Source organism: Dunckerocampus dactyliophorus, chromosome 2 (assembly GCF_027744805.1).
Source record: "Dunckerocampus dactyliophorus isolate RoL2022-P2 chromosome 2, RoL_Ddac_1.1, whole genome shotgun sequence".
In the NCBI taxonomy this organism is placed as follows: Eukaryota; Metazoa; Chordata; class Actinopteri; order Syngnathiformes; family Syngnathidae; genus Dunckerocampus; species Dunckerocampus dactyliophorus.
This window is the reverse complement of record NC_072820.1, coordinates 34,571,124-34,588,636: the sequence shown is the minus strand read 5'-3', so window position 1 is coordinate 34,588,636 and position 17,513 is coordinate 34,571,124. Positions and strand designations below refer to the sequence as shown.

The 17,513-nt window shown below is 41.0% G+C and overlaps 2 protein-coding genes across 8 annotated transcripts in view; one reads left to right on the top strand and one right to left on the bottom strand.

Moving 5' to 3' along the window:
- Window positions 1-75: 75 nt before the first annotated feature.
- On the top strand, window positions 76-5,352 carry psmc5 (proteasome 26S subunit, ATPase 5). Its single transcript, XM_054767435.1, has 12 exons — window positions 76-170; window positions 697-768; window positions 842-911; window positions 978-1,075; window positions 1,166-1,222; window positions 3,250-3,480; window positions 3,552-3,678; window positions 3,853-4,043; window positions 4,122-4,220; window positions 4,297-4,407; window positions 4,479-4,565; window positions 5,196-5,352. Exons 1-12 carry the CDS (start codon window positions 135-137, stop codon window positions 5,247-5,249), a joined length of 1,233 nt encoding a protein of 410 aa, XP_054623410.1. The 5' UTR covers window positions 76-134; the 3' UTR covers window positions 5,250-5,352.
- Window positions 2,143-17,513, bottom strand: part of LOC129176915 (MAGUK p55 subfamily member 3-like) — a 28,783-nt gene continuing 13,412 nt past the window's right edge. For 2 of the 7 annotated variants that reach the window (XM_054767434.1, XM_054767429.1), the window contains exons 5-19: window positions 17,272-17,409; window positions 16,960-17,041; window positions 16,576-16,661; window positions 16,431-16,505; window positions 11,507-11,703; window positions 11,355-11,419; window positions 10,632-10,649; window positions 10,450-10,479; window positions 9,930-9,995; window positions 9,677-9,835; window positions 7,811-7,891; window positions 7,649-7,742; window positions 7,471-7,579; window positions 5,903-6,025; window positions 2,143-5,794 (exon numbers count right to left, since the gene is read on the bottom strand). In XM_054767434.1, coding sequence (XP_054623409.1) covers window positions 5,615-5,794; window positions 5,903-6,025; window positions 7,471-7,579; window positions 7,649-7,742; window positions 7,811-7,891; window positions 9,677-9,835; window positions 9,930-9,995; window positions 10,450-10,479; window positions 10,632-10,649; window positions 11,355-11,419; window positions 11,507-11,703; window positions 16,431-16,505; window positions 16,576-16,661; window positions 16,960-17,041; window positions 17,272-17,409 — 1,503 coding nt within the window. In that variant the 3' untranslated portion in view covers window positions 2,143-5,614. The remainder of the gene's footprint in view (window positions 5,795-5,902; window positions 6,026-7,470; window positions 7,580-7,648; window positions 7,743-7,810; window positions 7,892-9,676; window positions 9,836-9,929; window positions 9,996-10,449; window positions 10,480-10,631; window positions 10,650-11,354; window positions 11,420-11,506; window positions 11,704-16,430; window positions 16,506-16,575; window positions 16,662-16,959; window positions 17,042-17,271; window positions 17,410-17,513) is intronic. The other 5 variants (XM_054767431.1, XR_008569533.1, XM_054767430.1 and 2 more) reach the window with 5 other exon arrangements.

Genomic DNA, 17,513 nt, shown 5'->3' with positions numbered 1-17,513 from the left:
TTGAAACTCCTGTTTTACAATGGTTTATTTGCGGTGGCATATACTGTATTTAACCACTGGGTGGAACTGTGCGCACATCACTATACCCAAGAAGAAGAATTATACCGGAAATACGCAACCTCTCAAACGGAATCATGATTTTCAAGATGGAGGGGGACGGGACCGACAATGTAGGTGGATTTTTTGGTATTTTGTGGCGTTTAGGGGTATATTCGCCATTAATTGGTGCCACCTAGCTCTGTTACGTGTGCTCAAGGTAATTTAAATAAATATGTGCTCGTTTTGCAAGAATTTAATAATAATGACGCCTCGCTTCATTCAAAAACAACGCTGGCTACCGGTTTGCTGTATCATTGTGGCTAGGCTAGTTGACGAGCCCGCTTGCTCTCTGTCAAATTGACTATTTTAGGAATTATATGGATAATTCAACATTGTGTGCTTTCATAGTATTCTTTTCATAAAAAGACAAAATAGTGACCAGGTGAAATGTTTGTGGCGTTAGTTTTAGTTGACAGCTAGACTACAGATAGCTCAGGTAATTGTCGCTGACTCACTTGAATGCATTTGCTACCTTTTTAGACAATATTTATTATTTTAATAGTAATGGAGCTGCAGTTGAACACTGTAGTTTGTCAAATGTCAAATCAAGTTACACGTCGTCATTATTACAGTCCTTGCAATGTTTGTATGTGACAGATGGAGATGGGAGAAAGTAAAGGGGGGACAGGTCTTCGCCAGTACTACCTTTCCAAAATAGAAGAGTTACAGGTAAGCTACTGTAGTTGAGTTTATGCAATTGTGCACCGTTTCTTTGGAAAAACTAAGCCGACCCTTTTCACAGCTGACAGTGAACGACAAGAGCCAGAATCTCAGACGACTGCAGGCGCAAAGGAATGAACTCAATGCTAAAGGTATATTCTGTTCGGTATAAAATGACATAATGACACTGACATGTAACCAAATGTTTGGCTTTTTAGTGCGTCTCCTCCGTGAGGAGCTGCAGTTACTTCAGGAGCAGGGCTCCTATGTAGGAGAAGTGGTCAGGGTGATGGACAAAAAGAAAGTTCTGGTCAAGGTATGTTGGATGCGTTTTCCACTCTTTTGTAGCACACGTCTTTTTGCACTATTTTACACATAGAAATAAGTTGTCTTCGTACTCATTTAGGTGCACCCAGAGGGAAAATTTGTGGTGGACGTGGACAAGAACATAGACATCAATGATGTGAGTATTCGTATGTAACATTGTTGCCACATTTTGAAAGTAGGAAAAAAAGTAATAATTGATTCAAATGCAATTCAACATAGTATAAGCCCAGGATGAAAAGAAAATGTTGTATGTCAAGTAGTTTGTTATAAAAACAAAAACAAAACAATATACTGTGTAAAAAAAAGTAGCAATATTACAAAGAAACATTTCGATAAGTAGTAATATTACAAATAAAAATCAAATTTTTCTTGGACCAAAGTTTTATTAGAATAAAATAACTTTAAAAATCTTATTTGCAAGCAAAGTCTCAGATTGTGTGAAAACATTGTAAGGATATTTCAAGAAAATGTCAAATATACAAGAAAAGTCTTAAGTAGAAGCACAAATTATGCAACTATGAAGGGAAACTTAATTTTACAATTAAACACATTTGTACTAGGGATGTCAATGGATGAAAATATTTAATTGTGATTAATCGCATTTTGTCCATAGTTAACTCATAAAGAATCACAAATAATTGCAGATAGATGTTTTCATAGTGATGTAAATCTGTTTGTTGTAAACGATTCGATACACACCTAGATACATGGGTGGTATGATGAAAAAATGATATTGTATAAAAACAACGATTTGATAAGTTTCGATACAGTGTACGATTTGAGTTGATACGATTCAATGGTTACATTTGTTGCAGACATTAATCTTACATTCTAAAATAAAGAAGCCGACTCTATAAAAGTGTCATTCTTACAGTATTTTCAAATGTGTAAAAGAGCACATCATATCCCCAAGCATGCTGTAAGGCACGGGTCCCCAACCACCGGGCCGCAGGAAATGGTCAGGCGCAATGATTTGGAAAAAAAAAAAACCACTTAAAAAAAATAAAGTAATTTGTAAATAACTACATCAACTTTTATGTAAAGGAATATCAATTTTGAAAATATGGCCCATTATTTAAAAAATATATAAATATACAGTCAAAAATCCCCCAGTTTTTAGCATGTGTTTAAATCTGAGCGGCAACGTGTCCGACTTAGTTCCAAGATCCTTGAACACACCAACATTCTACCACGCTGCACAGATGGACTACTATACTGTATTTTTCCCCTTTTTCTTTCACCTCATATTTGGTCCCAAATGCTGATACTATGTGGGAATGTATAGAGGTAAGATTTGATGACCTTATTGAGTGCTAATGTGTGTATTTCTTTGGTTCACCTCTCTGGAAAAACAAAGTCCATGCTTGTACTGGTGGATGGTGGCTCTACACATTTTAGTGCTTTTAATTTGATGTTGTTCCTGTCAAGATCAATTAGATTGCTATAATGTACGTATGTTTTGCTGATGTGTTAAATCTTTCCTGGTGACCAGATAGCACGCTGCTAATGCTCTTTACAGCCACTCGTTTCTGGTCAGTCCCAAAAAGCTGTCCTCTGCTATGCCTGCTGGTAACTGGCAGCTCATAATCCAAATTTTAGCACACAGTTCAAAGCAAAAAAACAGCCGAAAGACAGCTCGTAACTAAAAAAAAAACACCTGTTGGAACACTTGTATGCCAAGGTACCACAGTTTAAATGACAATAAAAAACAATTCCACAGTACCTTCTCACTTCTCTCTGGCAGTGGACGTACTCCGTGACAACTCAACTCACAGCGACAGTAGATACAAATAACTTTGGTCTTGTTGCGAGAGCCATCTGCTTTTGAAACTAAACTTACCATTCAAAATATCCTTTTCTTTGTCCCTTTCTGCTCAGTATTTTTTCCTGCTTGTGGTTCCACATCCACCGCTGCGTTTGCTCAAACTACAGCGTGGGCAGATTGTCAAACAGGGAGTGCACACGTTAATCGTGCATTAAAAAAAAAAATAGTCCCATTAAAGGAAGTTTCCATTAACGCGTTAACTTTGACAGTCTTTTTTTGGCCTAATGTAATTTTTGTGCCTTTTTCTATGTTACTGTAGTCCCTATAGTATATACGAAATAAAGACAGAAATGATTGTGCAACCTATTTATTTCATCCTTAAATATGTTCTCACAAAGGTGACCCCAAATTGTCGTGTGGCACTTCGCAACGACAGCTATACTCTGCACAAGATCCTCCCCAACAAGGTGGACCCTCTGGTGTCCCTCATGATGGTGGAGAAGGTTCCAGACTCGACCTATGAGATGATTGGTGGTCTGGACAAGCAGATCAAGGAGATCAAGGAAGTCATTGAACTGCCTGTCAAGCACCCGGAGCTTTTTGAAGCTTTGGGAATCGCACAACCAAAGGTCAGCAAAAAATGACTTGAGCCGGTGATGCTGATGTTGAGGAAGTTCTCAGACGATATGATTCTTTTTAGGGTGTGTTGCTGTATGGACCTCCAGGTACAGGGAAGACCCTACTGGCCAGAGCTGTTGCCCACCACACTGACTGCACCTTTATCAGGGTGTCAGGGTCTGAGCTGGTCCAGAAGTTCATTGGAGAGGGTGAGCTGTTTAGAGGTCCCATAAAAGTGTAACGGAAGTGTGTCTAGCCTGATGCTGGTATTGAGCGTTTACACACACATTGGTTGCACATAAACAAACAGTAAAGTCACTTTTATAAAAATGTACCTTTTTAATTAGACTTTATCAAAATTACTCCACCTTCCCCCGTTCCAGGCGCTCGGATGGTGCGTGAGCTGTTTGTCATGGCCCGAGAGCACGCGCCCTCTATCATCTTCATGGACGAGATTGACTCCATTGGCTCATCTCGCCTGGAGGGGGGTTCAGGTGGAGACAGCGAGGTGCAGAGGACCATGTTGGAGCTCCTTAATCAGCTGGACGGCTTCGAGGCCACCAAGAACATCAAGGTAATGCAACACTTTCACTCACTGCTGAACCATGCTTATCGGCTCTCTTAGTCTAAATGATCTCTGTGACGCCTCCAGGTCATCATGGCCACCAACCGTATTGACATCCTGGACTCAGCCCTACTCAGGCCAGGCAGGATTGACAGGAAGATTGAGTTCCCGCCTCCAAATGAAGAGGTAGATGCTTGCATGTATGCTTGCTGTGATATCACATAATGGTGTCCTACATTTAGACATACCTCTTCTCCATTAGGCCCGTCTTGACATTCTTAAGATCCACTCCAGGAAGATGAACCTAACGCGCGGCATTAACCTGAGGAAGATAGCTGAGCTCATGCCCGGGGCTTCAGGCGCTGAGGTTAAGGTGAGAGCTGCCTCCTTTGACGCTAACACGGTTTGTGTGTGTACACCTAATTTTAATGTGTGTTTGTTCAGGGAGTGTGCACAGAGGCTGGCATGTATGCACTGAGAGAAAGGAGAGTGCATGTCACCCAGGAGGACTTTGAGATGGCTGTGGCAAAGGTTCGTCACCTTCTGTTCCATTTTATTTGTAGTTAATTGTACTGAGATTAGCCACAACATTAGGCACACTAGGCAATGAGAGCAATACAAGAGTTGTATCAAAAATTAAACCATTTCAAAGTAGAGCTGCAACAATCAATGATTAATCGGTTCTCCAGTGAAATGGTATTTGATTGGCATGACATGACATGTAAATATCCTGATTTCAGCCTCTCAAATGTTATTTTAATTTCCTTAGTCATCCACGAAAGCAGACCTATTATCTTCGCGTTTTAGGCAAAACAGTAATCGACATTTTTGCCTCTTTTCTGATATGGTGCGGACCAAACCACTTAACTGTATTTGGTTCATATTGGTCTGTCTAGTCCCCCTTACTCAATCGATTAAGAAATCGTTAGCTGCAGCCGTATTTTAAAGTAATGCTCAGTTCTGATGGATTAATTTAACATTGCTTATTGTTTTGTACAACAGCACTTTTAGTTGTAGATGGGCAGAATATTAGAAAACACAATGCAACCGCCACATTAATAAACATTGTTAAAACAGCTCTCATCCATCTTTTTCTTTTCTTAAACATGAATGCTAGGGTACATCATGTTTTGGCTAACTGTTCCCCTGTGTGTCCCCCAGGTGATGCAGAAAGACAGTGAGAAGAACATGTCCATCAAGAAGCTGTGGAAGTAATATACTGTCTTTTTTTTCTTGCAAACAGCCACACTTGTATATTTTCCTGCTTTTTGGTTATTTGTAAGTGTTGTCCTAAAATAAACAGCCCACAACAGTGTCATTTGAAAAGACTTCATTATTGTTGTCATCAACCAAACGCTTGGAAAAAAAACCACACTTTAACATTGAGAAGTAGCTGCCAGTATGCATCATTATTTGACCGTCTACCTACGGCAATGCGTTTCATTTGGCACTTTGTAGCAAGGTCATCCCACAACCACTACATCACATGACACTACTCTACCACTGCACTACACAGTCAACATTTAAAAAGCTTAGAGCTCCAAGCATGGAATGGACAGTTTGGCAAGTAGACGGGTTAGCTAGGTCCTTACCCAGGACAAGGGCACCCACTGAGGCTCCATACGCACACGCTCCAGAATCACATGTAGTTCTGCTATGGCACTGACTGGGTCCTCCTTGACCAGCACGTAATCCACCCAGTGACCGTAGCACTGCTCCATCTTTTCTGCCGACTGTCTCATGTCCTGGATGTCATGCTCCTGGGAAGAGTAAATAAATGTTCAATGTTTCAGCATGTGTTGCTTTACATGAAGGCTCTTTCACATCAGCTGGTTGCTATGGTGACATACAAAAAGCACTCCACTCACCATGATGGCCATGCTGTGTAGCGAGGAACAGGAGCTGAGAGATTTCCTCTCGCTGTCGAACACGGTGGGTCTCACGAAGATGATGAAGGGCTTGAATGCGGATGTGCGAAGAATCAGCAGTGCCTGGCAGACAACCACAATGTATTCCACTGGGCATGCTATGGGTTTTCTTAATAGAAAGCCATATCAATATTGCCGCAGACCAATGTTGGCGCTTCCACCTTTGTATGCCCGCACTTCACTGTTATACTCTTATTAAAATACTGTGTGGTCAAAAAATGTTAATTGTTGCCTATGCTGAATGCTAACTTGTAATATGCAGTATTAGGATATAGTTATTTGACAGAATCGCTCTGACTATGTGATCCATGTAACTTAAGGGGAAAACTTGTAGTAAAACATACTGCATCATTATCTCTGTAGTTTGACCGCATCAATAGCTGTTCCCAATGTTTTGATATCGGGTTTTATTCCAAAAAGATTTTCTTTGTCACATTGCATAGATACTATTGTATACATCTGTTATTTGTGATATTTATGTGGGCAAAACCACCATGTAATGTGCATCAACACTTGTGGAATGTCTTTTCCCCCAATATACACTGTACACCAGGGGTCACCAACGTTTTTCCTTGTGAGAGCTACTTTTAGAAAATGAAAATGGCCAAAAGCTACTCATTTTTGTAACATTTATTTTCAGAGCTTATTTTAAACCCAAACAAAGCGAATATGCTTGTTTTACCAGAACATGAACAAAATGCTGGTGTCCACGACTCACATTTTGTATTTCAGAATGCATTTCTTTCTACTGTTCTTTCATTATTCACTGAAAACCTGAATGAAAAGCAGGCTTGCGGGCACCTCATGTGGTCGTGGGGGGCTACCTGGTGCCCGCGGGCACCACGTTGGTGACCCCTGCAGTACAGTATCTATCACAAAATCTCTCTCATTATTACCATTGATTTGCTTATGTGTGGAATTAGCAGTCACTGTAGCGATGTGATGGTGTTTCATTATCAATGTACTGGGAGCTATAGCAATGTTGTGATCATTTGATTTTTATAAGCCATCATAGATGTTTTTTCCCCAATTTACAGTACAGGCCAAAAGTTTTTACAGGCCACCTTCTCTTCTATTTTCATGACTATTTAGGTTGTAGATTTTCAAAACTATGAATGAACACGTGGAATTATGTCCTTAACAAAAAAGTGTGAAATAACTCTAAATATGTCTTACATTTCAGACATACGTTTTATGTCTTTTTTTTTTTTGATAGTGCTGATAACCCTTGATGAGGTAGTCACCTGGACCGGTTTTCACTTCACAGGTGTGCCTTGTCAGGATTACTTAGTGGAATTTCTTGCCTTGTTAATGGGGTTGGGATCATCATTTGTGTTGCGTGTGCCCAAACATTTGGCCTGTCCTGTATATCATCACATTATCACTATGTTACAGTTACCAGCCCTACCAGAGAGTAGTAGCACTACCTAGTGGTGAAGTTGGTCAATTTGACTTTCCATGACGTAAATATCCAAATTGAAAGACTTTCAATAACAAAGCACACAAACCTCAGGCTGCACGTCCACAAGGCAGATCTTGTTCTGATCCAGAATCCCGTGAATGGACTCCAAACTGGTGCCATAGAGATTGTCTTTATACTCCCCGTATTCAATAAATCTGCATAAAACCACCAGGTGTAAGAGTAGAGTAGCAGTGACGTCCGTGAGTAGTGCGATTGCGACTTACTTGCCATTGTGCATGTCCGCCTCAAACGCTGCTTTGGTGATGAAGTGGTACTCCACGCCTTCTCGCTCGTGACTCTTTCTGGGTCGCGTGGTGTCTTTAGACCACATGGATGTTTTAATCAACCATTTAATAGGAGGTAAACTTTGATAAAAGTGAACTTACGAGGCACAGCCAGGCCGTAAAGCCTAGGATTCTCGGCAATCACCTTCTGTTTGAGCTCAGCGATACGAGCGCCGAGGGATCCTACATGCAGAACAGACGCCACATCATTATCAAGGCACCTTGGGGGATCAAGCGTGTACATTCTGCTTATCGGACTTTTCATTCTCAATATATCGCTCTGTTTTATGAAACTAGTTGTTTTTTTTTAACTCCATGATCTCCTCTATTGCGGTATATGGGACAGGGAGTTTGCATATGGCTACCGTCTTCACCCTCGGGACCAATTTGGTCCCATTTGACTCTCATTGTAACCACACTTTTTTTTTTAATACACTGTCCTGACATGTAATTATTTTCCCAAGAATACCCAATAAATGTGAACGTCTACCTTTGAAATGAAGGATAACAGGTTTGAGGTGTGATGACCCCACTCTGCCAGGGTGGGACATGGCATGGTAGTGTACCGTGTATGTACACAGTGGTTCACGACTCTTCTTCCTTGTACTTTATAAACATCCACTGCTTGCACCGTTTCTAGAAATGGCTCATTTTAGGGTATTGTTTGAGTTCTTTACTCAAGCCGTTGCGTAATTTGATTCCACATCCTGATATGCTAAAGGTTTTTAGCGTTGTTCTCGCATATTATAAGGATCATATTTCTCCTCTCTCGTTGAAAAGAGCTGAATTACGTTTTTGGGTAGCAGGTTATCGTTTGCTTTGTGCACAATTGTAGCTGTTTGAAAGTTTAACAGATGAGCAAATTTTAAGTTCTCTAAGCAGCATTTGATGGATTAACCTAACTCACCGTTTTTAGCGAGTGAACTTTTATAGTAATTTCATGATCACCTACGAAGTGAAAATTGCCCAATCTGGACTATTTTTCAATGAAACAGCTACATTTTTCAAATGAAAGCCTGAAATTACAAAATGAATGTTTATATTGTGCAATTCCAATGAGTTGAAAAACAACGCTTATCATGGAAGTCAATGGGTGGGAAATTTGGAAACTGACTCTCTAAAAAAAAAACTAAAGCCTCAAAATCTATTTTATTTCTAATGTTATGTATAGCGAAGCCTTATTTTTGTCATAGAGCCACAGCCCCCAACATTTATTATATGGAAAATGACTCATTGTGTATGTATTTTTCTAAGTAAAACGTTACGTCAGTGAATCAAATGAGCATTTAGAGGGTTAAAATTATACAAATATTTACATGTTTGGTTGTTTTTTTTTTTTAACTATGTTTTTGTAGCAGTTTTTGGGAGTAGACTTGCTTGTCCTGTAGGGACCCGAAAGGATGGGAAATCTGGCCTGGGTGTCTGATTGACATAGGAACTAATTTTAAATGTGAAATTTTATGATTTTTCATGAAAAAAAACATCTTAGGAAAGACCATACCATATGGACTAACACGACTAAAGTTATAAGTAAAAAAAACAAGCAAAAATTGACCTACAAAGACAAAAAAGTCCTTGGGGACCCCAGAGGGTTAACCTTTGAGGCCCGCTTCAAATTAACTGACCCTTTTAAAAAGGATGAAAACAGTGCCTCTCATTGAAGTAAGAAAATGTACATATTTTTTTTACCTTTTCACCACATCAAATATTTCAACAACTTTATATTTAATTGTTTTTTTTAAAGGTTTGATACCTCCTTTGTCTTGAGGATCCCTGATTTAGTTTTTAATGGGAAAAACAGAAACTATGTAGCATTTTCGAAAAAAGAGGTGCAAATGTGAATATTGGGATAAGGTTATTACAACCTTGACCACATCAACAATTGATATGATTGACTTTGGCGCATTATTATTATTATTATTATTATTATTATTATGTTTTGAATCTCATCTGGAGCATGTGATGCACCTAGCAGCACGATGAGACGAGGCCTCTCCCCGGGCCGCGGCAAATAAAGCGTGACTTCCTCGTAAATCAGGAAATCGGCGTGATTGGCATCCGGAGTGCGAGGCTCTCCCGGTGAATCGTGGCGGTCCTTCTTGAGCCGGAAACTTCTGCGCAGGCCAGCTGTGGACAAATAAGAAATGACAACTCAGAGATCAGGTAGAGCCACAGCAATCAGAACGTTTGTCACCCTGAAGGAGACGAGGAGGACGTATACCTGGGTTCAAATCCCACGAGAAAGCATGGCCGCAGAAGGCAGCTGCTACCTTTGATGTGGGAGAAACTACAAGCCAGATGAGAGCACTTTGCTTCAAGCTCACCTTCAGCTCTTTACAACACTCCAGCAAAGCCACAATCTACACAAACAGCTGCAGGCTGCATGACAACAAGTAGTAGCTTAGCCTAGTAGCAGAGCAAAAGCCATTACACATGTTCCTTCAAAACAGCAAAGCACTCCTTTCATATAGAGGATCTTTGACTTGTTTTGGGTTTTTTTTTTCTCCAGTTGATGCTTAAAAACAACAGGGCACTCCTGTCCTTAATTAGACAAGCATTTTGAAGGTAGCAGCAAAAGCTGCATCTACGACATGACACGTCAAAGCTGCACCACTAACGGCCCAATTCAAAGCCTACAATACACACACAATAAACCCTTTCCAACGAGAAGAGGACAGATTCTACCACTGTTAAGCACACAAGCATGGTGGATTGCAATAGAATCAGCTATTCGTCCTCACCGATGTCCTTCCCCTCAACGTCGGCGTCGTCTGGGGGGCAGGAGGAGGAAGGGCGAGAGGAAAGAGGGTGAGGTCACGTGGATGTCACAACAGAGTAGGTGAAACACATGGAATAATTGAAGGACGCTGGTGTATACACAATTGATGCTTATTTGCCAGTGTGTGTGTGTGTGTGTGTGTACCTTGTTCAGCCCGCTCGTCTGAGAGCAGCAATGCAAGGAATGACACACAGAATCACTGCAAAGAGCAACACAACATGACAACCACTGATTCTACGTAACAAATGAAAAGATGATTCTATTGTGCCATACCATATGCTGTATATGGCACATCATGTCTAATTATTAGTACTATTTTTTCTTTGCTTTTTTTTGTCTTATTTTTTATTGTTTTAGTTTTATTCCTTAGACAACCGATTGTTTATTTTCCATATTTATATATTTTGTCACCAAAGATAATATTTGCCATTGATAATAATTGAAAAGTACAATTATTTCCTTTGCCGATATACATAAACATACACTTACACTAAATATCACTTCATATGTAAATACAAATAAAATACATGTAACACTACTAATACAAGTATGCAAGCAAATATGATTGGTAAATAATATACTTTTTGTTTTTAATGATGAATTTTCTGAATCAATTAAAACAGCGCAGCACCTGTTGCTTTCCCAGATCTTTTTTTTTTTCCATCTGAATGTCTCACTAAAATTGGATTATGCGATGACACGATAGATTGCGTAGAGATTATGTTCGATTTCTATAATCCCTCTTTACGCATCTCGTTGGTTATAGATGAGATTTGACCTGCAACCTAATGTGTGTGTCGCTTGTTGGTTTGTGTTTCAGCCAGGTAAAGGGTAAAGAGTGTGGATAGCGTGGTGATGATGGCTTACATGTGGTCACTATGGGAGACATGGAGGCTGGGAAGGAGCCGGTCTTCAGGCGGTACCTTAAGCGCCTGTCAAAGGACAAATAACATGTAGTGATATATTTCCAGTGAGTTCTATTGACTACGTAAGTGATATTATGAAGATTTATAATATACCTTTCCTGAAAGTGTGTGGAGGGGATGAGGGCGGCGCGCAGGTTGCAGTCTCCCACTCTCTTGGCCTGCCACCAGGTGGCGTCCTCCTGACTCACCACCTGAAGGATGTCCCCCCTTTTAAAAGGAAGCCCCGCCTCCTGACAGGGTGTGGCCCTGTCCTCAAAGGGCACGTAGTCAAACAAAGCTCTCAGGTAGACCTGCAGGATGGCGAAGTTTACTATTAACTAATGCTGTCAAACATTACGTGTTAATGGCGGTAACAAATTTATTTAATTAATTACGTTAACATTTTTAGTGTAATTAACACGTGCGCACCAAAGCAAGCTTCTGTGTTATGACAGTAGATGGAATCACAGTGGAGCGCACCCCCCCCCCCGAACTGAAAGTAAATACACTGGAGTAAATTTACGCAATTTCTTTGAATGTAACCCCTCATTGCTCTTAAAGGGATAGTTCGGATTTTTTGACATGATGTTGTATGATATCCCCAACAGCAATGCAGTCCAATAACAGATACTTACCCCCCACTTGGTCTCGTAAGTCCAGTTCTGGTCAGATTTCTGTGATGAACATAGTTGCTGTTAATGGACTACAATGCTGGTGGGGATGTCATACAACTTCATGTCAAAAAATCCGAATTTTCCCTTTAATAACACGGTTTAAAGTGTGATTCAAATGTTCTGCTACTATTAAAGAGACTAGTGTTAGACAAATAGATTTTCAGACTTGTGTGGTATCTTTTAGCTTCATTGACATTCAGTTCATTTGGAGCTGTTATTACATACAAATACAGTGCATACTGTATATATAATCCTCTCCTGTCATTTGGCTTTCTGTTCATTAAATACAGTAAAATGGGCATATTTCAGACATAGTGGCGCATGGTGATTAATCATGATTCATTAATTTTAAAACTGCAATTAATCTGATAACATTTTTTTAATCATTTGACAGCCCTACAATTAGTGTATTAACCAGATTATAAAATGACCCCGTTTTCAAGATCTGTGTTTTGTTTTTTTCAATTAGTAGATTCCAATAGTAAAATATATTTTACTTCTCAGCTGCTGGACCCTTGTTTAATGACTAGTTCATTTATCATCATTGCTAACGCATTATTAACGCGCAGATGCCTCTCTCGACAAGAACAAAGTTATATGTGTAGCTGTGAGTTGAGCTGTCACACCGGGAAGAAGAGAAGTTACTTGATGCACTGCTGGCATTTTTGAAATTGTCAATTATACAGTGATACCTTGGCATACAAGTGTCCCAACTGACAAGTGTTTTTTTTATTTTAGATACGAGCGGTCTCTCTGCGGATTTCTGTTTTGAATGGCTAGCTACAATTTGGGCTAGGAGCTACTAGTTACGGGCAGGCATAGCCGAGGACAGCTATTTCAGGGATTGTGTCAAATAGTGTTAGCAATGTCCTAGCTGGTCACCAGGAAAGACTTTAACACACACTAACATAGGTACATTATAGTGATCTGATGTATCTTATTTATGATGTATTGTGCAAAACTAGGACAGGAACAACATCAAATTAAAAGCATTAAATGAATAATGAGAGCCACCATCGGCCATTACGAGCCTCAAGGACTCAAGGAGAGATGCACCAACAAATATGTACATTAGCACTCAATATAGTCATCAAATCTTACCTTTATACATTCCCACATAATATCAGCATTTGGGACCAAATATGAAGTGAAAGAAAAAACAGAAAAATACAATATAGTAGTCTTATCTGTGCATCGTGGGAGAAAATGCATTGCAAAGTTAAATGGTGCGTTCATGGACCGTGGAACTAGTCGCCGCTCGCATTAAACATGCACAAATTGTGAGATTTCTAACTATATATTATTTTTTTGAATAACACAATGACCCACATCTCCCTTTTATTGTATCCCTTTACAAAAAAAATGTAGAAAATGTAATGTACTAAATGATGTAAATTATTTCATTGTTTTTTGTTTTTTTTTAAAAATTATCACACCTGAATGTTTCCCATGGCCCAGTGGTTGGGGACCCCTGCCTTACAGCATGCTTGGGGCAATGATGTGCTCTTTTACACATTTGAAAATACTGTAAGAATGACACTTTTATACAAAGTATATATTGGCTTCTTTATGTAACATGTAAGATTAACATCAACATTGACAAATGTAATCGTTGAATCATATGGAATCAAATCGTATTGTTTGTCCACTGTATCGGCTTGTTCCGTTTTTAAAATATGTAGTGTTTGAATCATATCTTAACCCTTTAGGCACCAGAGTTTTTTCAAGAAAATATTCAATTTTGATCCAAAGGTTTTAGCTTGAAAATGGTTAGCACTAAAGGCATACTGTAAATGAGAAAAATCATCACTATGACCCAAAGTTTGGGATGGGAGTAAATTTACTCATCCAATTTGCATATTATGACATCACCAGGCTCAGAAATGGTCAGATCCCTGTCTCCACAATACCCAGCAGGCTCATCAAAATGTCTGGTCCACCTGTGATACTCTTCCTCATCTCTCAAGCAAACCCACCTATCACCATCATCATTTACAGCGGGATCTTGAACACCACTGCTGCCTCCTCCGCTATTAGTAGTGTATTTCCTGCCGCGCATTCTACCGGGACTGCCGCTGATCCAGTTCTACTGCAATCATTCAATCTGTTCTGTGCACTTCCATCACTGTCTGGTTTGGATCTGCAACCAAACAGGACAGGAACAAACTACAAAGGACCATCACATCTGCAGAAAAAAAATAATAGGAGCCGACCTTCCCTCTATATGTGACCTGTATCGGTCCAGGGCCAGGAAGCGGGCAGGGAACATCACCCTCACACCCTGGACACAAACTTTTCAAACGCTTCCCGTCAGGTAGGCGCTGCAGCGCACTGTATCCCAAAAAAAAAACAAGTACAGAGACACTTTCTTCCTCCAGGCCGTCACTCTGTTGAACACTTGAGAGCAAAAACAAACAAACATATCACTTGAATGTAAATCCTGTTTTCTTCTAATGTATATCCTGCTTTTTTGTTACAAATGCAGATCATGTTCCAGCTTATTAATCACACACCCACTTACTTGAATTGCACTACCATTATATCATTATCCCTTTTGCACATCTCAATCTTACTTTTTAATTCTTTATTTGTTAAGTGTCTGCGTATATCTACAGTGAGAACTATTTGAAGTTATTAAGGCATTCAAACCCTCACAGACTATACAACCCCTTCCCGGACTTGCAACAGTGACATCTCTTTGCTCAACTGCCTCAATGACTTCTTTGGCCGCTTTGAAACACAAAACACAACGGCACAGAAGACCACCCCAGTGTGAAGGGGACCCTCTGTAGGATCAACCCACGCAAGGCAGCTGGACCAGACAACATGTACCTGCCTGTGTTTTAAAAAGGACTGTATCGACTACCTCAAGGTTGTCCTTACCGACATCTTTAACATTTCCCTGAGCTAAACGATTGTCCCCACAGGTTTCAAAGCCACCACAATGATACCAGTCCCAAAGAAACCCAACTCATCAAGCTACGACGACTACCGGACCGTAACACTGACTCCCATCATTATAAAGTGCTTAGAGAATTTGGTCATGCTGAACATAAAGTCCATTCTCCCTTCCTCCTACAACCCGTTTCAATTTGCATATAGGTCAAACAGGCCCACAGAGGATGCCATCTCTGCTCTGCTCCAGCCAGCCCATACCCACCTGGATTCAAATAACTCGTATGTGCGAATGTTGTGCCTGGACTTCAGTTCAGCATTTAACACAATCCTCTCCCAGCAACACTTACGACTCACAACTTCACTCTGCAACTGGGTGCTGCATTTTCTCAAGGCAGGCCACAAATAATGCAAGTTGGTGGCATCAGCTCCAAGACCATCATGCTGAGCACAGGAGCCCCACACGGGTGTGCAAAAATCCAGCACCAACCACATTAAGTTTGCGGATGACAACTGTGGTGGGCCTCATCTCCAATAATAATAATGAGACCACCTACAGGAGCGAGGTGGGCCAACTGGTTCAGTGGTGCGAGGACAACAATCTCTTCCTCAATGTGGTGAAGACCAAAGAGATTGTTGTAGACTTTAGGAAAAGGGCTCTGCAGCACCCCCCAGTGACCAGACACGGAACTGTTGTGGAGAAGGTGAGCAGCGCCAGGTTCCTGGCGATGCACATTTCTGGGGATCTCTCCTCGTCCAACACCACCACATCACTGGCCAAGAAGGCCAAAACACACCTCTACCTCCCCCGCAAGCAAAAGAGAGCAGGAGTCCCACACCCCATCATGTGCTCTTTCTATGTTGACACCATATACTGTAGAGCATCATCACTGGCTGCATCACAGTGTAGTACGGACGAGGCTGCAATGTCTACTGCCGTAAAGCTCTGCAACGAGTTGTGAATACAGTGAGCAAGATCATCAGTGTCCCCTTGATCTCCCTCGCTGACATCTTCAACACTCTACTCAACCGCAGAGACATCAGCATCGCTGACAGTTCCCATCCATCTCACTGCCACTTCAGCCTCCTGCCCCTCGGGACAAGTCTCACACACAGCTTCATTCATCAAGCTGTCAGGAAGCTGAACTCAGCTGAGCCAACTACCTCCCCATGTCGGCCCCTGCCTCTGGACACTATCCCACCCACTAAACAAGTACTACTTCTGCTGCCTTTTTGCACTACTTATTGTTAGTCTGTTCAGTGTGTATTTTATTTTTATTTTTTATCTCATTTTGATTTTTTTATTCCTTCTTTTTTAATCTTATATTATTTATTTTATTCTTTATTAGCTGCAATCTTAGTGTGACAGAAACAGTATTTCAATTCTCTGTACGTCCTGTATATATCGAACACTGACAATAAAGAATCTTGAATCTAACAACCTTTCTTGTAATTGGAAAAGTCCTCACCCTGCTTTCCTTCATCTTGTCTTCTTCCACGATGGCCGGGATGATTTTAAGGGTGATGGAGCCTTGCGACTGTGACTGCTCAAAGACATTACAGTGAGCAACAAGTCTCTGATTGAAAATATTCCAAATGAAAGACGACATTTACCAGAATGTGACTAATTTCATCTGGCCGTTTGTGGGTTATCAGGTTGCCATTGACCTCCCGCAACTCATCCCCCACATGCACCAGACCTGGCAACACAAATACAAACACACTCTTTCACACTCAGGGGAAAAAAGGAAAAGAACATGAAGGTGATAACGTCTCCATGGAGGTGACCCCCTGTTTGAAAAGTCAAAATACGCAATCTCGTGGCACTAATCTGGAGGGTTTAATCTCTGTTGACAGTTTGCAAAGTGTTACACAACGTAATCTCCTCACTCGTGTGTCAGCGCTGATGGGGCAGTCCTATTGGTGGTTCAAGTTAAAAGATACAAAAAGGGAAAACAACACTTTAGTGGGGTGTGATGTTGTTGTTGTTGGTCTCACCGCTGCGGTCGGCAGCCCCTCCCCTCATGATCCGAGCCACGATGACAGCCCCTGTGACCTCGTCCCGCCGGATAGTCGCTCCCTGGTGGGAGACAGAAATCAATCCAAAGACTAATCTGCAGTTTTTAGATTATTCTAGTGGACAACAGATTAGCTAACCCTACACTACCATGCGCATTTGCTGGAAAGATCAATAACACAAGTGTGTGTGCGGGTATGTGTGTGTGTGTGTGTGTGTGTGACAGCAGATGAAGGATTCCCCCAGATTACAGATGACACACATTCACAGCTCAGAGACGCATGAGCGCTCACCAGAGGCTCCTTGTTCTTCACCAGGCGCACAATCTTGACAGACTCCTCCTCCAAGTCGTCGTCCACGTCCTCTGGCAGGGGTGGCAGCATCGGGTCAAAGTTCTTTTGGGCCACTGTGTCGTGGGCTGACAGCACAGCCTGTGTGGCATCACAGCATTAAAGTGTTAAAGTGACTGTTTTCAAAGGTTACACAGCTGCATAGAGTGCGCTAACTTTTGAACATGCTTTAAGCATTTAAGCAT